This window comes from Cupressus sempervirens, chromosome 2, assembly GCF_028749045.1.
Source record: "Cupressus sempervirens isolate cs-2001-9-10 chromosome 2, ASM2874904v1, whole genome shotgun sequence".
In the NCBI taxonomy this organism is placed as follows: Eukaryota; Viridiplantae; Streptophyta; class Pinopsida; order Cupressales; family Cupressaceae; genus Cupressus; species Cupressus sempervirens.
The window spans coordinates 678,331,737-678,356,685 of NC_143119.1; the positions used below are offsets into that span (position 1 = coordinate 678,331,737).

The window sequence follows — 24,949 nt, forward strand, 5'->3', positions numbered from 1 at the left end:
AGTGGAAGAAAGCTGGCATCTCCCCCACTGATATCTCCCCTCCTCCTCGAGTGCAGCATCCAGATATTATGATACAGGCTAGCTCTCAAACTATTAGAGCAATTCATAGGTTGAGTAGCCTAATGATATCTCAGGCTAGGTCAATCTTGCCTCCTCGTTTTGATGATGTTGGTGCTAGTTCATCATCGGCTAGCTCATCACATGTTTGTGTGCCTCACACTTGCATTACATGCAAGAATATTTTCCTGGGTCCCATAGGTGATCTTCTTGAGTATCATTTTGTATTAGATGAGGATACACCAGACACAAACACAGAGGCTATAGACCCTGATGCGAGAGAAAAGGGGAATGCAGCGGTATGGACTCCTTCAGTGTCAGTACGTGTATATATTTATTTGTTATGACATATGTGATTTAAAGTTACTTTTTATAATAGATTAATTTTAATTTTTAAGCCATATTGACTTTTATATGTATGTGATCTTCATTCATGTTTAGTTGATGATTGAGGAGGAGCTCAGATAGATTGATGATGCCATGCTCTCGGCCATTTCATTTAGCCTTGAGACATCTATGGTACATTATTTTGTGTTTGCATTTTTTTTTCTATTTGATATTGTAGCATATATGGTTGCTAATCTTTCTCTTATCTTGCAGGTAGCACCTATCCCAGAGGGACAAAGTGCGGAGGGTGAGCCGACACGCATTGACAAAGGAAAGGTAATTAGGTGCTTTCTATTTGATTAAATACCAATGCATTCTTGTAAAATTTTTGTGGTAATCCCATTTAATTACATTCTTTATTGTATATAGGCCGTCGCTACTAGTGATGAGCCTGTATAGATTTCACGTCATAGACCATTAGGGATTTCCATTCGCACTAAGAGCCCCATTATATTTATAAGTATCATTTATTTTTTATTATCCTTATCTTCATAAATAAATTCAAAACTTATTTCCATGATATTAACAACTACTATTTTGTATCTCATAGGAGACTCCTAGTGCACATGAGGTCCGATGGGAGAGTTATGTAGATTTGATGATGCAGCCACTCACTCCTAAGGAGGAGCCTACAATAGTAAGTTGTAGTTTGAATTCATGATTAATATGTTATAAATTTAGCTTGCTATGAATTATAATGTTATGGTTTAAATTGTAGATTCATCTGAAAAAGGTATTTGAACATATACAGCCCATAATCAGAGAGGTACCATCATTTCCAAGGGCATACAAGAGGACTCTTGACCGACATAGGAGGTCGACAAGAGAGGTATTTATTATGAAATTTTGATACTATTAATCTCCATTACAAAAAGGATCATTATGCATTTAGTAGTCTAACTTTGGGTTTTCCTTTTTTGTTTATGTAGGAGGCATCCGATCCACCTAGTGCAGCGAAGAGGCTACATTTTGATCATCCACCAGCACCCTAGGATAGTATAGTTGTTGTAGGATGCATCATGAGACATTTTTAGATGGCATATGCCACATTGTATACATAAACATTGATATTATACACATTTCGATGGCATGATCAGCCACATTTTGTATATGGATCTATGTATTTTGATATATATTTGAGTACTTTGTCTATGGATACATGATCTTTGATATATATTTGTCTAAAATTTTGTCTATGGATACATGTATTTTGATATATATTTTTTTCATTTATGTGTACAACGATAAACATATTAATTTAGTATCTAGTATTGTTCAATTTATCATGGATCATATGTCATGCCCTAAATTTTACTAGTAAAAACACAACATTTTTTTTTTGTAGCTTATGAAGTCACATAATAAATTACATATTGTAAAACAAGGTTATCATTGAATAGGAGTTCAAGACTCATGTGGTTAGTATCATCCGGTTGTAACATTTTAATCATAGGTGGTTTTTAAATAGGTTGGATGATAGTCTAGTTCAAGTTAGCATCATGAGTCAAAAGAGCAAGTTCAAGATACAACACTCATAAATTAGTGAGGTAATTCATATCCTAACAAGCCTCTGATACTAATATTCTATTAAGGTTTGTCAGTTGTATCATTTGGACTAGGTCATGATTCTAGCATGTAAGGGAAGGGGATCAGAATTACTTATAATCCTCATTACCAATGTACACACATTCATTAATCATTACAATATATATTAATGTGACAATTACTATATGGTGTGGAAGTGTAGTATATCTTAACTGATTAAACACACGTATCTAGAGAATTTAGATTTAGTACTCATCACATGAGCACCGTTAGTCAAATAAGAAAATGTACACTTATCTACCACACTATATCGGATCTAACAATTGAAAATTAGAAAAGATATGCCCCAAAGGTAGCTTCGAAGTCTACATGATGGAGAAGGGGCCACTTGTATTGATAGTATCCATCATTAAACACATACTATACACAACTTATGAAATAAACAATTTGTTTTATGTGCCAAACATGTATCATGTGCTTGCATTCATATCCTACTGGTTATAGGTCATCTCGAAGATTGGACCAATACAGAGTCATTTTCTCCCTCTTTACTCTATTTAGTCATCCTTATGCATTTTGTCAACATTGCTTCCTCACCAAACTAGCACTCACTATAGTTTCCTAAACACAAAAATTACTATTTCAATACATAAATTAAACTCACTTTAACAAAAGACAATTACTAACTATCTAGCTCATCAACTACTAATGAATCTAGCTACATTACCATGCTTTTACATTTATTATTTTAATTACTACAATTACTATACTATTATATCTACTTTTTACATTATTACATCTAATTATTCACCATAAGCTTACTTTCTCACTATCAATTTTATTATTATCAAAGCATGTTAAGATTCAAAGTAGTTTCATAGTACAAATTAGTAAGCACATAAAATGAGAAACTCTTAGTAAGTCTAAGGGCCAATTCAAAGTACTTAACTCTATAATAATTCATGATCAATATTTAAACACATCCTACTACATCATCATATTGAGTGTGTCAATTTAAATTTGTTAGATGAATTGTTTATGATAGGATTAGGTGCAAGCGTATAAATAAGGTTTGTATATAACATAACTTGTCATTCTAACATATATGTATTCATCATTTCATGCAACTAACGTAGTAAAATGTGGTGTACATGAATCATATTATCATTAATTATACATAGGGTACATGTGCTGACGAGCTACCTCTAATGACATCCTATTGACCCTTATTACATACTAGCTAACTAATGCTTTATTCTTACACTACATTTTTAAATTGGTATATATATTCTATCAACTTTGATATTCTACTAATATCTTCAATCAAATCCACAACATTCATTATCAAACTAAAATTCCCTCAAGCCAAATATAAAATTCACTTGACATTAAATCCAACATCTACATAGGTTTGTCATGCATTCAATTCTATCTAGTAACTCTTATCTATCAATGTGCTTTATTGACTAGATAAAACTAGATTTGAGTTATTATTTTAATCCACCATCCATCCTTATCCTTGATTCTCCATCCCATCATCCTGAAAACTTACTTCATATTAACCCTATTATATCTACATCCAACTATCCTAATTTACAGTCTTAACAGTAATTTAATTAAACCCTCCGTACTTAACATCATGTTCAATTATATATGCATTCTCGTAAACTTATTTATTTAATTTAATTTATTTTCCTATATTGAGCTTTTCCATTACCATATGGTTTAATTGTTACATGTTTCTAAATGAGCCCCTTGATATAAACATTACCCTTAAACTAAGCTCAAATACACTAAGTGCCATTATCCTCTACTCAAGACTTGAAATGATTAAATAATTATCTGATAAAAATAAAAACAAATTTAAAGGGTGAATCTCCTATCTATCTTAAATCCTCATCATTCCCTAACTGTTACCAAGGCCACATTTCTTCCTACACGTGGTCCCCACAAGGTCCCACGTGGGTCATGTGCAAAATTTTGAATAATCCAAGCCTTAGGACATCTTTTTCCCATCCCTCCAATCAGAAATCCTAATGTGAACAAGTCATATTAAATGTCAACTTGACATTATCCTAAGTACAAATCCCTTGGGATTGCTATCCCACTCCCCATTAATTTCAAGTCGACTACCTATGCTTGGGAACACATGACCACTGCTGCAAGAAATTTCAAGTCGACTAACTATGCTTGGGAACTCATGACCACTATTGCAAGGAGGGGAGAACTAGTGCATAAGTCAAGGATGTGACATAAACCCTTTCTCCTATGTACCCAAGTATATTAATGGGGATGAAACCCATTTTCAAGGAGGCAAGCTCAAGGATAAAAGTTTTAACATGACATGTCAGAATGAATGTCAGATTTAACAATATGCCTTGGGGAGTGGAGAAAACTTTTTGCATTATGATGGCTTAGGAAATGTTGGGGGCTACTCTAGAAGGGCGGTCAAGATCAATCTTGGCTTTTATTGAGTGCATGTGATATGAACATAAAATTTTCCTTCCAAATTATTGAGTGCACAACAAGATTGTAAGCAATCTACTAAGTTTTAAATTTATACAATCAATGGTATCACATAACATCTATGGATTGTTATTCTCAACTAGTCATTTACAATACCACAAGGAGAAAATGTTCTTTCAGATTTTTAAATGATAACAATGATGTCAAAGTAAATCTGTGACTCATACCAATGCTTTCATAACAATATAAACTCCAAATGCAACATGCATATACAACCTTATCAATTATTTCCTCTATATGTACATTAGGTAACAATGATACAATCTCCTTCCATCATAATGGGGCAACATAAGGGACTTTTCAAAATCATAAGGAACATGAAAATTGAAAGATATGGACAATGAGTAGCATGAACATTTTCCAACATGATCGTTGAGAACGTGAACAATTTTGTGAATCCTCCTTCACAAATGAGGGCACAATGTCAAGGTTTCTCATCCAACATCAATTTGCAAGTCGATCATTCCAAGCCATTTCCATTGCTCCCTTGGACAAAAATTTGCATGTGCAACACAACAAAATTTGCATGTGCAACACAATAAAAAGGCTCAAATTGGGATACACATACAATCTTTCAATGCATAAACATTACATTTCAAACTTAAACAATTTCCCCCCAAGGCTGTTTCACAATGGCTTCATAGATGGAACCATAAACATAGGGTGAAGGTGTGTTCTAAAATGGAGACTTGCCATACCAAACCATATCTGCAATAAACAATTTTCATGCCCTCTCGGGGCTATCATAATTCAAAAAATTTCATGCCCTCTTGGGGCTATCATAAATCAACAATTTAATGCCCTCTCGGGGCCTCCACATTTCCTCCTCCAAAGCCACTACCATCAACTATAACTCCTCAAACTTCCTTTCGACACCATACTTTCCTTATCACCCCCAGCAAGATATGAATGGTTATGGCATACAATGGAGCCCATACTCCAAGGTTCTCAATACATTTTTTGAACCCAACTTAAGCCCTTCACCCTAGACTTCTCTTCCCTTCCCACAAGGGTGAGTGTAAGTCCTACGCCCATAACAACACTCAAGCACAAAGCAAGAAAACAAAACTAAGTAGAAATAAAACAAGAAATTTTCAAGAGCACAACACAATATCAACACCCATAATACAACAAGGAAATAGAGGAAATCCAAACCTCAAACTCACAATACTCCACACAATACAACAAGATGCACAATGGTGTCACACTAATCTACATGGAATGAACACCATTCAAGCACTCACATGAATGCTACTCCACAATGCAATGCAATGCATACTCCATTGATAAACTCCACACTTGCATATTTGCTTAACTATGCTAAAAGAAAGAAATGGAAAAGAGGCAAGTTTGAGATACCAACCTTGGTCCAAGCTAGGGTAGGATAGTTGTAGTAGAGCTCCCCTAATCTCCCTCCAAAACCTAACTGTCTCTAAAATTAGAGAGTGGGTAGACACCCCACTAGTTTGACCAAGACCCTCTAATAAAGCCTTCCCATTAACTTATTTTAGATAAAACATGAAGCTACTACTTCTTACAAACTTGTCTCCTCTAATGGTTCATTGATAGCCCTCACAAGCTCTGAGTTATGACCCTCAAAATATCGACCTCAAAATGCACTTAGAGCACCTTGGAGACTCCTCAGTATGGGGTGGCCGTAGACGATGGATGGTCTCCGTGGCCAAAAAAAGGGTGTCACTAAGGTTCACCTGCCCACCTGGAGCTAATGGCATTGACAATTTGATGCCAAGATTAGCAGTTTCAAAGTTACGCTATGGTGCACCTATAAATTGACGCACACTGTGAGTTTTGGCATCAAGCAAGATTGTTGTGCTGAATCCAAATGGAATGTGATCTCTCAAAAATGAGATAGGTCATTTTAGGCCTTAGTATCACTATCCTATAGCATTTGACAGGTCATCGATAGCCCTCATGAGCTTCGAGTTATGACCCTTGAAAGATCGACCTCAAAATGTACTTAGAGCACCTTGGAGACTCCTCGGTACGGGGTGGCCGCAAATGATGGATGGTCTCTATGGTTGGAACAAGGGTGTGACTAGGGTCCACCCACCCATCCGGAGCTAATGGCACTGACAATTCGATGCTAAGATTAGCGGTTTCAAAGTTACGCTATGGTGTAGCTATGAACTGAGGCACACTACGAGTTTTGGCATCGAGCGAGATCGTTATGTTGAATCCAAATAGAATGTGATATCTCAAAAATGAGATAGGTTATTTTAGGCCTCAGTTTCACTATCCTATAGCATTTGACAGTTCATCAATAGCCCTCATGAGCTTCGAGTTATGACCCTCAAAATATCAACCTTAAAATGCACTTAGAGCACCTTGGAGACTCCTCGGTACAAGGTGGCCGCAAATGATGGATGGTCTCTATAGTTGGAACAAGAGTGTGATGAGGGTTCACTCGCCCATTTGAAGCTAATGGCATTGACGATTCGATGCCAAGATCAGTGGTTTCAAAGTTACGCTGTGGTGCACCTATGAACTGAGGCACACTGTGAGTTTTGGCATCGAGCGAGATCGTTGTGCCGAATCCAAACAGAATGTTTTCTCTTGAAAATGAGATAGGCTATTTTAGGCCTCGGTATCATCATCCTAAAAAATTTGATAGTTCATTGATAGCCCTCATGAGCTTCAAGTTATGACCCTCGAAAGATCGACCTCAAAATGCACTTAGAGCACCTTGGAGACTCCTTGGTACAAGGTGGTCGTAAATGATGGATGGTCTTCGTGGCCAGAATAAGAGTGTGACTAGGGTTCAACCACCCACCCAGAGCTAATGACACTGATGATTCAATGCCAAGATCAATAGTTTCAAAGTTATGCTGTGGTGCACCTATGAACTGAGGCACACTACAAGTTTTGGCATCGAGCGAGATTGCTGTGCCGAATCCAAACAGAATGTGATCTCTCAAAAATGAGATAGGTTATTTTAGGCCTCAGTGTCACCGTCCTGTAGCATTTGACAGTTCATTAATAGCCCTCACGAGCTTCAAGTTATGACCCTCAAAAGATTGACCTCGAAATGCACTTAGAGCACCTTAGAGACTCCTCGGTACAGGGTGGCCACAAATGATGGATGGTCTCTGTGGCTGAAATAATGGTGTGACTAGGGTTCATCCACCCATTTGGAGCTAATGGAACTGACGATTTGATGCCAAGATCAGCAGTTTTAAAGTTATGTTGTGGTGCACCTATGAACTGAGGCACATTGCGAGTTTTGGCATTGAGCAAGATTGTTGTGCCAAATCCAAATGGAATGTGATCTCTCAAAAATGAGATAGGTTATTTTAGGCCTTAGTATCACCATCTTGTAGCATTTGATAGTTCATCGATAGCCCTCACGAGCTTCAAGTTATGACCCTCGAAAGATTGATCTCAAAATGCACTTAGAGCACCTTGGAGACTCCTCAGTACGGGGAAGCCGCAAATGATGGATGGTCTCCGTGGCTGGAATAAGGGTGTGACTACGGTTTATTCGCCCATCCAGAGCTAATGGAACTGACAATTCGATGCCAAGATTAGTAGTTTCAAAGTTACACTGTGGTGCACCTATGAACTGAGGCACACTACGAGTTTTGACATCAAGCGAAATCGCTGTGTCAAATCCAAACATAATGTGATATCTCAATAATGAGATAGATTATTTTAGGCCTCAGTATCACCATCCTGTAAGATTTGACAGTTCATCGATAGCCCTAACGAGCTTCGAGTTATGACCCTTGAAAGATCGACCTCGAAATGCACTTAGAGCACCTTGGAGACTCCTTGGTACAGGGTGGCCACAAATGATGGATGGTCTCTGTGGCCAAAAAAAGGGTGTGACTAGGGTTCACCCACCCATCTGAAGCTAATGGCACTGATGATTCAATGCCAAGATTAGCGGTTTCAAAGTTACACTGTGGTGCACCTATGAACTGAGGCACACAATGAGTTTTGGCTTTGAGCAAGATCACTGTGCCAAATCCAAACGAAATGTGATCTCTTGAAAATGAGATAGGTTATTTTATGCCTTAGTATCACCATCTTGTAGCATTTGACAGTTCATCGATAGCCCTCATGAGCTTCGAGTTATGACCCTCGAAAGATCAACCTCGAAATGCACTTAGAGCACCTTGGAGACTCCTTGGTACAGGGTGGCCGCAAATGATGGATGGTCTCTGTGGTCGGAACAAGGGTGTGACTAGGGTTCACCTGCCCATCTGGAGCTAATGGCACTGACGATTTGATGCCACGATCTATAGTTTCAAAGTTACACTGTGGTGCACCTATGAACTGAGGCACACTGCGAGTTTTGGCATCGAGCGAGATCGCTGTGCCAAATCCAAATGAAATTTGATCTCTAAAAAATGAGATAGGTTATTTTAGGCCTCAACATCACTGTCTTGTAGCATTTGATAGTTCATCGATAGCCCTCATGAGCTTCGAGTTATGACCCTCGAAATATAAACCTTGAAATGCACTTAGAGCACCTTGGGGACTCCTCGGTACGGGGTGGCCACGGACGATAGATGGTCTCCATGGATAGAACAAGGGTGTCATTGGGGTTCACCCACCCACATGGAGCTAATGGCACTGATGATTCAAACAGTTCTAGCCATTAGGAGTTAGATTTTGAAAAGTTGTCAAGAAAATTGCAAAAGCTACTAAGCAACTTTTTACAATTTTTGCACTAGGACAAGTTTTATTGCAAATTTGATTGCAAATAGACTCTACAAACTCCAAGGGACCCTAATAATGTTGTAAACATCTAGACTTACCTAAAAAACATGGAATTTACCAAAAATCCACTTTATTGGACCAATGGATGGCCAAGGCTTATAGTTGCACCATGGGGTCTTGTGTCCATTACAAATGTGGATGGTCACAATGAGATCATTCCCCAACTGTACATTTTCATTCCCCAACTATAAATACTCATTATCTGAGTATGTGATTTCACCTTCGACTAATTCATCGTCAACTTGACTGGTATTTAGCATACGTTTTCTTTTTCTTCGGTGTTCCATTTTGTCTCTTTCCCTATATGCCGCAATGTCTTCATTGCATATCTTTCGTTTGCGTTTATCCATTCGACGATTGTTGCTCCCCATTGAGATGAAAAATTTGAACACCTAAGGTTATATTTTCAATTTTGTTTTGATTGGTTGGGCCCCAAAACGCACTTTTTTGCAAAACCTGTGAAAAAAGAATAGAAAAAGTGATGTTGTCGGGTTTGCAAGGAGGGGGATATGTTGGAAACTGGTGCCAAGGAAAATCAAATATCTGATATTTTCCAATGAGATTTGGAGGGAAAACAACCTTTGCTATATAAGTATTAATATTAGAATAATTATTGGAGGGAAACCGATTAATAGTATTCTTATTATTACTAGAGATATAATAGTATTAATAGTTAGTGTTTATTTATATTATTATTATTATTATGCTACAATAGTATTAATAAATATATTAATACTATGCCATCATAGTATTAATATATATATATATATATTATTATTATAGCTATAATAGTATTATTATTATTACTATAGATATAATAGTATTAATATTTAGTGTTTATTTATATTATTATTATTATTATTATTATGCTACAATAGTATTAATAGTATATAAATATGTCATCATTTAATGGGACAAAGGGGGTCATAGGTCACCCTATGACCCCATTTGACCCATAATATACAATTCTAATATGTCCTTAGGACCCCTAGGGACATATCTCGTCATTTAATGGGTCGTGGGGGGTCACAGGTCAACCTACGACCCCCTTTCACACATATTAACCATTCTAATATGTCCCTAGGGGTCCTAGGACCCCTAGGGACATATGTCATCATTTAATGCATCAAAGGGGGTCACAGGTCAACCTATGATCCCCTTTGACCCATATTAACCATTCTAATACCCCTAGGGACATATGTCATCATTTCATGGGTCAAAAGGGGTCATAGGTCACCCTATGTCCACCTTTGACCCATATGAATGATTCTAATATGTCCTTAGGAGTCTTAGGACCCCTAGGGACATATGTCATCATTTAATGGGTCAAAGGGGGTCATAGGCCACGCTATGACCCCCTTTGACACATATTAACCATTCTAATATGTCCCTATGGGTCTTAGGACCCCTAGGGACATATCTTGTCATTTAATGGGTCGTGGGGTGTCATAGGTCAACTTATGACCCCCTTTCACACATATTAACTATTCTAATATGTCCCTAGGGGTCCTAAGACCCCTACGGACATATGTCGCCATTTAATGGGTCAAAGGGGGTCATATGGTGTTGACCCATATTAACCATTCTAATATGTCCCTAGGGGTCCTAGGACCCCTAGGGACATATCTCGTCATTTAATGGGTCGTGGGGGGTCATAGGTCAACCTATCACCCCCTTTGACCCATATTAACCATTCTAATACATCCCTAGGGGTCCTATGACCCCTAGGGACATATGTCATCATTTAATGTGTCAAAAGGGGGTCATAGGTCAACCTATGAACCACTTTGACCCATATTAATCATTCTTATATGTCCCTAGGGGTCCCAGGACCCCTAGGGACATATCTCGTCATTTAATGGGTCATGAGAGGTCAAAGGTCAACCTATGACCCCCTTTGACCCATATTAACCATTCTAATATGTACCTAGGGGTCCTAGGACCCCTAGGGACATATGTCATCATTTAATTCTTCAAAAAGGGTCATAGGTCAACCTATGACCCGCTTTGACCCATATTAACCATTGTAATATATCTCTAGGCATCCTAAGACCCTTAGGAACACATCTCATCATTTAAAGGGTCATGGGGGTCCATAGGTCAACCTATGACCCCCTTTGACCCATATTAATCATTCTAATATGTCCCTAGGGGTCCTAGGACCCCTAGGGACATATGTCATGATTTCATAGGTCAAAGGGGGTCATAGGTCACCCTATGACCCCCTTTGACCCATATGAACGATTCTAATATGTCCCTAGGGGTCCTAGGAGCCCTAGAGACATATGTCATCATTTAATGCGTCAAACCCTTTGACCCATATATACCATTCCAATATGTCTGTAGGGGTCCTAGGACCCCTAGGGACATATGCCATCATTTCATGGGTCAGAGGGGGTCATAGGGACCCATATGAACAAGTTTAATATGTCCTTAGGGGTTCTAGGACCCCTAGGGATGTATGTCATCATTTAATGGGTCAAAGGGGGTAATAGGTCACCCTATGACCCCCTTTGACCCATATATACCATTCTAATATGTCTCTAAGGGTCCTAAGACCCTTAGGGACATATCTTATCATTTAATGGATCATGGGGGGTCATAGGTCAACCTATGACCCCATTTCACACATATTAACCATTCTAATATGTCCCTAGGGGTCCTAGGACCCCTAGGGACATATCTCATCATTTAATGGGTCGTGGGGGGTCATAGGTCAACCTATGACCCCCTTTCACACATATTAACCATTCTAATATGTCTCTAGGGGTCCTAGCACCCCTAGGGACATATGTCATCATTTAATGGGTCAAAGGGGGTCATAGGTTTTGAACCATATTAATCATTCTAATATGTCCCTAGGGGTCCTAGGACCCCTAGGGACATATGTCGTCATTTCATTGGTTAAAGGGGTCCGTAGGTCACCCTATGAACCCCTTTGACCCATATGAATGTTTCTAATATGTCCCTAGGGACATAGCTTGTCATTTAATGGGTCAAAAGGGATCATAGGTCAACATATGACCCCCTTTGACCCATATTAGCCATTCTAATATATCCCTGGGGGTCTTAGGACCCCTAGGGACATATGTCATCATTTCATGGATCAAAGGACCTATGACCCCCTTTGACCCATATGAATGATTCTAATATGTCCCTAGGGGTCCTAGGACCCCTAGGGACATATCTCATCATTTAATGGGTTAAAAGGGGTCATAGGTCATCTTATGACCCCCTTTGACCCATATTAACTATTCTAATATGTCCCTATGGGTCCTAGGACCCGTATGACCATATCTCATCATTTAATGGGTCATGGGGAGTCATAGGTCAACCTATGACCTCGTTTCACACATATTAACCATTCTAATATGTCCCTAGGGGTCCTAAGACCCCTAGGGACATATCATGTGATTTAATGAGTCGTGGGTGGTCATAGGTCAACCTATGACCCACTTTCACACATATTAACCATTCTAATATGTCCCACATATGTCGTCATTTAATGGGTCAAAGGGGGTCATAAGTCACCCTATGACCCCCTTTGACCCATATTAACCATTTTAATATGTCCCTAGGTGTCCTAGGATCCCTAGGGACATATCTCATTATTTAATGGGTCAAAGGGGGTCATAGGTCAACTTATGACTCCCTTTGACACATATTAACCATTCTAATATGTTCCTAGGGGTCCTAGGACCCCTAGGGACATATGTCATCATTTAATTGGTCAACGGAGTTCATAGGTCAACCTATGACCCCCTTTGACCTATATGAACAATTCTAATATGTCCCTAGGGGTCCTAGGACTCCTAGGGACATATGTCATCATTTAATGGGTCAAAGGGGGTCAAGGTCACCCTATGACCCCCTTTGACCCATATGAATGATTCTAATATGTCCCTAGGGGTCCCCTAGGGACATATGTCATCATTTAATGGGTTAAAGGGAGTCATAGGTCACCCTATGATCCCCTTTGACCAATATGAACAATTCTAATATGTCGCTAGTGGTCCTAGGACCCTAAGGGACATATGTCATCATTTAATGGGTTGAAAGGGGTCATAGATCACCCTATGACCCCCTTTGACCAATATTAACCATTATAATATATCGCTAGGGTTCCTAGGACCCCTAGGAACATATGTCATCATTTAGTGCATCAAAAGGGGTCAATGGTTGACCTATGACCCCCTTTGACTCATATATATTAATAATATACATATATGTTAATAACATATATAAATATTACGTCTATATATTTAATAAAAATATTATATTATTATATATATTAATAACATATATATATATATATATATATATATATATGTATGTATTACGTTATTATATTTAATGAAAATATTACGTTATTATATATATATTAATATCATACATATTAATATAATAACATGTAATACATATTATATATTTATATATAATATATTACATTATTATACATATATTATATTATTATACATATTATATATATATGTATATATTACGTTATTATATTTAGTAAAAATAATAATAATATAAATTATATTTATAGATTATAATAAGATTCACATAATATATTATTATATATTAATAGATTATATCTTATATCTTTACATTATGTTATTATTTATATATAATATATTAATATACGTCTTTACATAGTAATATAAGTGAAATAATTTATAAATCATAAGCTATAACTTTTAAACACAATTTTTTCTCCAAAATGGGTTGGGATTTGAAGTTTTCCACCCAAATTCTGTCAAAGCATATCAGATATCTGATTTGAAATCAGATATCCGATTAGGCTTGGTATTTACCAAGCCTACCCGGTCAACCCAAAAGATGTGTTTGAAGAGGGTTTTAGTGATATTTAGACTTCGGGTAGCCGTCTGACAATGTTATTTTGATCGAAATTGAATGAAATGAAAAGGGTTTTTTAATATTGCTCTCGAGATTCTATCAATATAATTTTTATCAAATTCTAAGTTCGATAAGTATTTATTAGTTAATTATCAATGAAGAGTATTGTAAAGTGCTAATTGACATACTGATTGAAAAATAGCTATAACTTTCAAACGGTATAATATTTTTTAAATCTAAAAGTTGCGTCACATTCTATGATTCGCCTGGTATAAGAAAAAAAAAATGGTAAAATTTTCTATTAGTTAAGGTGGTCAAACACGGAACTTTTTTTTTCGAAAAATATTTGGTAGAAATTTCATATTTAATTATTTATTTGGAATAAAAATACTGAAAAATATGCATCACATCCGGGCATGAGTCTACTTTTCATATCTATAATTATATTAAAAAAATATTATCATTTGATTTTGATTAAGGTGGTTAGACATACACCTACTTTTTATTTTTGCCCTAAAATTTTCATAGTACTACATTAAAATTCAAACTTTTGACCAATCAATTATTTTTTTCTCTTGATAAGGCCTAGTAGTTTAGAAAATACATTCAATTTCCTACAGATTATTTTCTTACAAATTTTTGATATAAAGTCCATAACCACTTCAAAATTATGTGTCAAGTTGACATAACCTTGATTTGCTGATTTTTCACTCCCACTTAAGGCCATAGTTTGGTACACCATGATCCTACACATGCCCTAAAATTTGGTGATGAATAATGGATACTACTAATTGAATCTTCTAGAAGATCTGAAGACTTTGGATAAGATTTTTTGAATGTGCAATTGGATATCTAGCTAGTAATCTCTTATGAGTTACTCAAAACCAATGATCCAAGGAAATTTAGGCATTGATCATGTCTCTTCTATCTAGATATTGCATTTGGGTGATGTGCTATTTTATTCAACTTGATAAGAATTAATAAAATCTTACAAATTAGTTCTAGCTCTATTGAAAATAGAAAAAATTTCCGTATATGAGGTCTTCCTAAAGTACAACATGATGAATTTGCACTTTTAATAGAACAATTATTGATTATTTTTGAAGGATTAGAGAAACATAAAAATACTACATGATCTTCCTCAAGGCAGGATATATTAAAGGGTATAGATGGTAAAATATGTGATTACCTTCTCAATAGATGTGATGTCACTCATCTTAGGTTACAAGAATCAGTCAGAGAAATCAATAAACATTTAGAGGAAGTAATAGCAATAAATAGATTCAATCATTACTTTCCCTCTTCGACTATGAATTTTCAAGAAAAAATGGCCTCCTTTGAATGCAAACTATTTTTATATTAGAAGCAATAGATTACAAAAAAGTATTAATGATAGAAACTATTTCTATGTTAGAAACAAGAGATTATAAAAGTATTGATGCTAAAGAATGAGATGCAATTTGTTGAAAATGATGGGTTTCCCTTGAGCCAAACACCCACCTACCTGCCTAAGACATTAAATTTGGTAGGTGAATTTGAAATATAAAAAGAGAGGGAAAGTTTTTGATGCAAGACAAAAGGGAATGAAGGCTCATTCATTCAATAAGCAGGTAGTCAATAGATCAAAAAAAGAGCAAAAGGAAGTGCAGAGATTTCACAAAGAAGAAGGAACAGGAAGAAGACAGAGGTTACAATAGCATAGTCTTTGTTCTCCTTGTTCTCTGTAAGTTCATTTTGGTCATCCTATGAAGCAATGATTGCTCTAGGCATTATTGTATGCCGCCTTGTAGTGATGGAAGTTTATATTACAAGTAGAAGATGTAGGTTAAAGTATTTTGTTTCTAGTTGAAGCCCTATGCTCCTAGATTTGTATTTAGTTGAATCTATTTATGAATAGAAAGCAAGCAAGTAGACATATTCTCATTGATGTCTCCTTTTTACCTATCATGTATTGCATGGTGCTTAGTATTTGAGAAGTTGACCATTGCAGTTCTCTGTTATCATCTCTATGTTTTAATGGTGGAATAGTCCAGATAGTTTGTTTGTTGGTAGCTCAATCAGTTCCCCTTGATAATTGAACATCTATTGTGTGAACTCAGTCAACTTTTCCTATGTTGTGCCTCCCAAATTATATTCGAGTCCACCAAACTTTTCCCTTGTGGTTACCGAGCTCACTTAATCTTAGTGGTGACCGAACATTGTTGTTGAGCCCCATCTCCCCTTGGTGATCAAGTCACTTAGCATATCAACTCCTCATCATGCCAAGCTCCCTCAACACCCATGAAATTAACTATTGCCAAACAAAATTTTAAGTTGTGAAGTTATATTTCTCACAGATTTGATGTCCTTTATCTAGAATTTCAAAAGCTATGTTCATGATTAGATGAATCATGTGAAAAAGCTATTTTCCATCTAAAAGATATTGTGGAACTAGAACTAGGTTATAGGATTAAAATTTCCAAGGGAAATGAGCTACATGAAAAAGAGTTCAAGATCTAGAGAACTTAGGTGTTGCAGAGAAACTTCTTGTGACATTTTAATTTCACTTGCAGTCTAGTATGGATGGATTGAAGTCTTTATGTGAATGATTTCCAACAAACATTCACTTAATTCTTCAATCATAATATATTTCTTTTTGCAAAATTTAAGTTTCCTATTGGCTTTATTCATATACTCACCAACTGTGTGTATTCGTACACATATTTAAGTGTTGATTCTTCTATGTTTAGGTTATAGAGAGAGGAAATCATATCATATTAGTCTTCATACAAGAAATTTTGTTAGTTATCTTTTTTGTTGATGTCAAAAGGTTGAGATGTTTTCTTTTGGGTACAAGTGTTTGTGAAAATTTTACAACAATTTTTTCTCAGCAATTGAGTACACAATGAGTGTCGAATTAATCAGTATCTTAAGTAGCCAAGTGACAGGCAATGTCGTGTTGTTGGCAACAATGGGAACTGAGTGACTCGGTCTTTAAAGGAAATAGCTCGACAACACTATAATTAAACTTTGTGTCACAATATACTAATTAAGGAAAAAAAACTATGTGACAAATCATTTTGCAAGTGTACATGAGTAAAATAAATCATTTCATTCTCTCAATTTTGTATGGAGGAGTGGAAAAATAATCCTACTCTCAAAAAAATTACAACCCATTAAAATATTCCTAAAGATTCTCTTTCATAAGACAAATCAAACAAATACCTAGTTTGAAATGAGAACAAGAATTACCAAATAATCACGTGACCTATGTGAATATGACTTCCTCATACATATATACATAATTCTAAACCTAGTCCATACCTTACTATCCAATTGAGAAATTATATAATAAAGAACATATACAATATGTCCTAGTAACTCAACTCAAGTAATTATATAATAAAGAAAAAAGTATAATATAATATGATCTAACTCTTAAAAGAGAGAGTGGGCCCCATTGGATATCACGTGCCTGTCTCCTTCCCATGCACTCGATCAACCCTTGTATGTCGCCGCCTACATGAAGGGAATTGGAAATGATAAGGAGGGGATGACATGTAGGGAGTAGGCAGGGGACGTGGTTCTGGTAGGAATGAGTAGGAAAAGGAACGAGGTAGATGATTAGTGGGGAGGGTAGTTAGTAATTGGGGTAAATAAATTAGGAAATAGTCTACTTAATTAGTTAGTAGGGATTGATATGTACTAAATGTATTTCATTGGCTCTTAACTGAGTCCATCCTTTTCCAAGCTTATTTATATTACTACATCATTTTGTGGGTACCATCCCCACTATGGTTTTCCCTTTGATCAAGGGTCTTCCTAGTTAACATATCTTGGTGTTATTTTGTATGTGTCCATTCTTATGGTTGTTGATTATATTGATCACATTTTTAAGGTTTAATAAGGTTGATAAAATTATATTGATTTGATAATTGACTCACCCCCCATCCTCATCTTGGTGGACTTCACTTTTTTAACAATATTGTCATCTATAAATAACCTATTCTAGCATGTGAAAAGTGGTGGTCATTTTATTGTCCTATACTCTATATTAAACCCAACATATCGTTGATGACAAATTATAAGTTATTCATTTCATATAAAAATATCTTTAACATTAATAAAAAATCACTTTTAAATATCAATAAAAGTTTGTAATAGTTAAATCTCCAAATCATTAAGAATATAAATAAAATAATATACATAATTTTTTTAAGAAGATAATTTAAAATAATGAGCACCTTTCACCTTTATTAGTCTCCATAGTCTTTCATTCTTTATTAGTCTCCATAGTCTTTCATTCTAGATGTGATTGATCTCTTTAAAGAATGACTAAGAAATTATTGAAATATTTTATAGTTGTTCATATTTGGATAATATTTTGAGTAAAGATTTAAAAACAAAATAGACTAACACTAATTTGAACTTTTTAAAAGTAGACAACTACCACTCACAATTTAAAAAGAAGGAAATAGAGATCTGGCTTTGAGTTAGAAAAGAAAATGAAAGATAACTACCATTTATACTATAAATCTTTGGTGATACACATGCACCTAACACTTTATTCTCATTAATGGCCACCAATATTTTATTCCAACCTCTAGGGTGGTTTTTAGTTGTGAATATTCACAATTTTGTGAATTTTAGAAAATATTTGCTAGTAAATTGGCTAATAATTTAAGAATTAATGCAACCTAAATCACCACATTTTTATTAAATTTAGTTGTAAAATATTTATAATCACTCAATAATTTATTTTATTGAAAAGCTTAAACTCAAAGATTGACCACAATATTTGATACATGATTAGATTTGATTCACCTAAATTTTATATATTATCGAAGAAATTAAAATTAATTCACCAATAATTATCATAATTATTAGTTACTTTAGGAATATACTACCAATATTTAGTTTTCACTATTGATTTAAAATATAATGCAATTATCCTTGATCAATTTTACGATTAGTGAACTTCCTATTATTATTGAGATTTGCCAATATTTTCTACTCAAAAATTATGATTCCAAAATAATCACCAATGTAAATAATATTTAAAATTAAAAAAATTGAGAGATTCATTGATAAAAATAATTTGGTTTTTCAAAATAATGAAAGATTCACCAATAATTTATATCTTTTTCTGTAGGTGGATTTCTTAAAGTTTACCATGCCAACCTCTCCATAAACAAATACATTTTGCTATACATACTTATTTGTGTGACTTTAAATCCTATGATATAAAGTGTCACTTAATAAGCAAACATATGTTCAATAACAAGTGTCACTTATAATACAATATATATTTTATAATAAATTTTCTAAATTTGGACACGTCTGATTTTAAATTTTTATAATGTTATCTTCTTTATATGAATTATATTTTAATTCATAACTATTTATGAAGTTATGATAGAATGCATTGGAATATTATGTACATATGTATTATATAGGGGAAATGGTTGAGTAGTTGCCCATGCTAACTTTTTGTATTTTTTTCCAGTTAAGCTCTACATTTATGGAGCTCCTTGTAGAACTGGTAGAGTGTGAGGTGAACGTTTTCTCGAAACCTACTACTAAGACCCTCCAATAACAACTCACCCAAAAAAATAGTACATTTTGCACAAATGGACCAATTAGCAACCAAGAAATCTAAAAAATGATCAACTATTAGTACATATGTGATTGGCTATTAGTACATGTGCGATTCTTTTTGGGAGCTTTTTATGGATAGTAATTAAAGAAGAAAAGACAGCCACAAACATGCAACTAACTCGTTTCCCCTACATGTTATTTATCTAGATATTCTAATTTCATTTATATCTATTTAATTGTATTTTTTTATAATATTTGAATATTATTTAGAAAAGCTTTATTCGATTATCAAAAATTCCATGTCAAAAACATGAGTTGTTTAAAAATTTGTCCATGTCTATTAATAGTTACATTTGGAAAAAGTATTTCTACAATACATCTATAAATTTTATAAATAGACATTTCCATGAATATATGGTTCTACAATTGAATTTAAAAGGAGCATGATTTACATTTCACCGGTAGAAGAAGTAATAAAAGACACATGATTTAAATTTCATGAATGCACTATTAAAAAATAATATACTTAGTGACAATTTAAAAAAAAAAAAAAAAAAAGACCATGAATTGTGTGTTCAATTCCAAAGTTGATTCCAAGGGAAAGATATTTTCTACCTCAGGCGAAGATAAGTTTGTAGGGTTAACCGGCGGCGGAATCAATCTGTATCTACCATTCAACATCATATCTGCCACTCAACCCATTTTTCCTTAGCTTCTATAAATATTACTAAACAGTCCATAAAATATGCAGACAAACCATGGCAGCAGTTAGAGTACAATCTCTGGCAGGCAGTGGGATTGCAAGTATACCAGCTGAGTTTATAAGGCCATTGCACGAAAGGCCCGATGCAAACATTGAGTGCCCTTCTGTGAAAGTTCCCCTCATTGATATGGCCGATTTAGGTGACAAAACCATAGAAGAGATTGGAAGAGCTGCAAGTGAGTGGGGTCTTTTTCAGGTGGTGAACCATGGAATCTCTCAACAACTCATCCAACGCCTTCAATACGTTGGGAAGGAGTTCTTCGATCTTCCCCTCGAGGAGAAAGAGAAGTACTCCAACAATGCGGCAGCTGGTATTTTTGAGGGCTATGGCACAAAACTGGCCCATAATATTGATGGAAAGCTCGAGTGGATTGACTACTTTTTCCATGTTCTGTGGCCTCCTTCAAGATGTGACTTCAAATCCTGGCCTCGCCATCCTCCCTCTTACATGTATTCTTCTTCTTTCTCTCTTTTCTCTCTTTCCAGTTACTAACATTCATGTGTTTGTTTGTCTCCTATATTCTACATTCATCTGTTCTTGCTTATATGTTTTGGGGTGATGAATGGTGGTTGTGTTTATTGTAGAGAGGTGAATGATGAATATGCCAAAGCACTTATGGATGTGGTGAATAAGTTGCTCTCAGCCTTGTCTCTTCATCTTGGTGTAGAAGAGCACACCATGAAAGAGGAGCTTGGTGGTGATGATTTGGAAATGGAGATGAAAATAAATTACTACCCACCATGCCCTCAACCAGAACTTGCTTTGGGAGTAGAACCTCATACTGACATGAGTTCATTGACTCTTCTTGTGCCCAACGAAGTCCCGGGGTTGCAAGTCTACAAAGATGGCCATTGGGTTGGTGTAGATTATGTCCCCAATGCTATCATTGTCCACATTGGAGATCAAGTGGAGGTTATTTAATTCTTTGTATTCATTTCTCTTGTGTTTTTATTTGGTTTTGTATAGTAGTAGTGTAGGTTTTAAGCAATCAAAAGTATAATTGTACATCATAGTGAAGACAAATGTATTGTTTGTAACGGTTGATAGAAATGGTGCAGGTTTTGAGCAATGGAAAGTATAAGAGTGTTCTACATCGTAGTGTGGTGAGCAAAGAGAAAGTGAGAATGTCATGGCCTGTATTTTTTGCTCCTCCTGCAGGTAAAGTTATCGGTCCCATGAAAGAGCTCATTGATGAGAATAATCCTCCCTTGTACAATGCCAAGACTTTTGCAGAGTTTAAGCATCGTAAGATGAACAAGCTGAAGCAATGAATGTAGAAGCACTTCAAGCTGGATCACGAAAGAAATAGTTGTGCTCAAATTTAAGCAGGTCTAGCTTGCATTAATAGTTTGGATGAATTTTTTCAATTGTTACATCATCATCTAATATACTATTTAATGTATAAATAAAAATAACGACCCTAATAAGGTGTTTTATTGTATACATGAATTTTTTCAATTGTTACATCACCATCTACTACACTATTTAATGTATAAATAAAAATGATGATCTTAATAAGATATTTTAATTTTTACTCTACTTACATGAAGTCTTGGATTTGCTTATTAGATTCTTATTTTAGCATTTGGTCTTAATCAATATGTGGCATGATAGTGTTGGAGTTAATGTTCCAACAGTAGTCAATAATAATTGTTGCACATGTGGCAAACCTTGTTGAGTTGCTGGCAACACAAGTTTAGTTTAGGTGTGAGTCAAAGAGTTCTAGTTTGAATCAAGTTCTTATTTTAGATGTGTTTGAGTTAGGCATCCATAAGTTTCAATTAGCTGTCAAGTTTGTGGGTGTTGTCAATCTAATTAACAGTCATTTAAGAATGTTGTTGGGTCAAGCTATTGTATAAATTGGTATCTAGTATTAAATAACATTAAGTTGGAAGTTCTTTCTTTCTCTATTTTGTTTCTGTTTTATTTTCTCAATATGGTATCAGAGCTATCTTCCTATTAAGTTCTATCCATTAGAGAAGAAGTTGTTAAGAAGATGAGACCAGGAGAAGAGCCACCAGATGATTATGTTTTCATTGAAAAATTTGTTTGATTTTGAAGAGATCAATGCTTTGGAAAATAGGAAAAGTTGTGGTAGAGGCTAGATGTATGCTTAAATAGTTTGAGGTGCTATAGGATCGGAGAAACTATACCTTTACAAAGGTTATGAGACATCCCATGTGGAGATGGTGTGTCCAATAGTTTAGAGAGATCTGAAAGTCTAGAAGCTTGGCATCATACCTTTACGAGGGTTATGAGACATTTCATTTTGAGATGGTGTGTCCAATGGTGTTTTGAGGTTGGATAATAGCCACATAAGTATGATAAAGTCTTACTCCTCTATGACATATTTTCAAAGTATAATTTCTACATCAAGATTCCTTAGTTGTCACATTAAGTGGGGCTGTTGGAGTTAATGTTCCAACAGTAGTCAATAATAATTGTTGCACATGTGGATAACCTTGTTGAGTTGCTAGCAACATAAGTTTAGTTTAGGTGTGAGTCAAAGAGTTTTAGTTTGAATCAAGTTCTTATTGTAGATGTGTTTGAGTTAGGCGCCCATAAGTTTCAGTTAGCTGTCAAGTTTGTCTGTGTTGTTAATCATAAAGTAGTTTGTTGTTAATCTAATTAACAATCATTTAAGAATGTTGTTGGGTCAAGCTATTGTATAAATTGGTAACTAGCATTCAATAAAATTAAGTTGGAAGTTCTTTCTTTCTCTATTTTGTTTCTATTGTTCTATTTTTGCAATAGATAGAACATTGTGTGATGCCTTTTACCTATTTTAGGTCACATTGGCTCTTTTAAATAAATAATTTTAACTTAATTTCAATTTTTAATAAATAAGAAAAAATAAAAAGAATTGAAGTATAAAGTATATTCAAATACAACTAATAATCAAGAGGAGTCTACAAAAGAGTCTACAAAAGAAATTGATGAAGGTACAAAAAGTGTTGGAAAACAAGAAGAGAAAATAAGAAAAAGCTCAAAAAAAAATTGCCACTTAAAGGAGTCCAAAATAAGTAAAATATGGTGATGAATAATGGATACTACTAATTGAATCTTCCAAATTTTTTGAAGATGTTGGATAAGATTTTCTTAATATGCAATTGGATATCTAGCTAGTAATCTCTTATGAGGAAATTTAGGCATTGACCATGTCTCTTCTCTCTACATATTGCATCTGGGTGTTTTGATATTTTATTCAACTCGACAAGAATTAATGAAATGTTACAAATCAGTTCTAGCTCTATTGAAAATGCAATAAATTTTTGTAAGCAAGGTCTTCCTATAGTATGACATGATGAATTTGCACTTTTAATAGAGTAGTTATTAATTATTTTGGAAGAATTAAAGCAACATAAAACTACTACAGAATCATCCTCAAGGAGGGATATATTAAAGGGGATAGATCATAAAATATGTGATTACCTTCTCAATAGAATAGTTATTAATTATTTTGGAAGGAAACTACTACAGAATCATCCTCAAGGAGGGATATATTAAAGCGGATAGATTGTAAAATATGTGATTACCTTCTCAATAGATGTGATGTCACTCATCTTAGGTTACAAGAGTCAATCAGAGAAATCGATAAACAAGTGGAATAGGTATATGCAAATTTTTAAAATTTTGAATTCTTCATTTGGATGCACCAAATTGGAATTGGAATTGGAAATAAAATAGGAATGTACATATTCTAATTTTGGCTCAAAAATGAACATTTTCAATTCCACCTAAATAGGTGGAATTGGAATACGTATTCCTATTCCAATTTTATTTCTTCTAGAAAACATAAATTTTTGGATCTAGGAATTCCCCCATCAAATTCTGGATGAACCAAATAGAGAATAGGAATATGTACCCCCATTTTCTATTCCAAAATAACTATTCTAGAATAGCTATTCCTATTCCCATATTTCTATTTCCACAACCAAATGGGCCCTTAGAGGAAGTAATAGCAATAAATAGATTCAATCATTAATGACCCTCTTACACTATGAATTTTCAAGAAAAAATTAGCCTCATTTGAATGTAAACTATTTCTATATTAGAAGCAATAGATTACAAAAATTAGTAATATTGATGCTATAAACTATTTCTATGTTAAATGAAAGAGATTACAAAAATGTTGATGCTAAAGAATGAGATGCATTTGATGTCCTTTATATATGTAAGAACCAAACCTTAAACAAGATTTCCAATTCAGAAAAAAAATGCAAAAATTAGGGAAAGACTATGCCACATCATTGAATGCTGAAATAAGAAAAGTCAAGCATCTATGAATTTAAATAGGAATCAAGGTTAACATGTTGTTAACTCAAAGTACAACTCATCATTGTTGTTGTTCGTAAACAAGAGTATACAATAATCAATGAGAAATTTAGAGTAAAAAAAAAATAGCTTGCTGATTTTGACATGAAAATACATTACAACATAGATCTATGGTGCTTAAATACTATGTATATGTACTTCATACATTCTTCATA

The 24,949-nt window shown here is 34.8% G+C and overlaps 1 protein-coding gene across 1 annotated transcript; it reads left to right on the top strand.

The window, feature by feature from the left end:
* Positions 1-20,442: 20,442 nt before the first annotated feature.
* LOC149575185 (flavonol synthase/flavanone 3-hydroxylase-like) lies at positions 20,443-21,900 on the top strand. The gene is made up of 3 exons (XM_089815027.1): positions 20,443-20,908; positions 21,044-21,371; positions 21,518-21,900. Exons 1-3 carry the CDS (start codon positions 20,454-20,456, stop codon positions 21,728-21,730), a joined length of 996 nt encoding a protein of 331 aa, XP_089671153.1. The 5' UTR covers positions 20,443-20,453; the 3' UTR covers positions 21,731-21,900.
* The last annotated feature ends 3,049 nt before the right edge of the window (positions 21,901-24,949 follow it).

Bases quoted from the DNA above. Each gene is read 5' to 3' on its own strand.
- LOC149575185 (XM_089815027.1), top strand. From the start codon at position 20,454: ATGGCAGCAGTTAGAGTACAATCTCTGGCAGGCAGTGGGATTGCAAGT. The intron at 20,909-21,043 runs GTATTCTTCTTC...TGTTTATTGTAG, and splicing joins CGCCATCCTCCCTCTTACAT to AGAGGTGAATGATGAATATG. The intron at 21,372-21,517 runs GTTATTTAATTC...GAAATGGTGCAG, and splicing joins ACATTGGAGATCAAGTGGAG to GTTTTGAGCAATGGAAAGTA.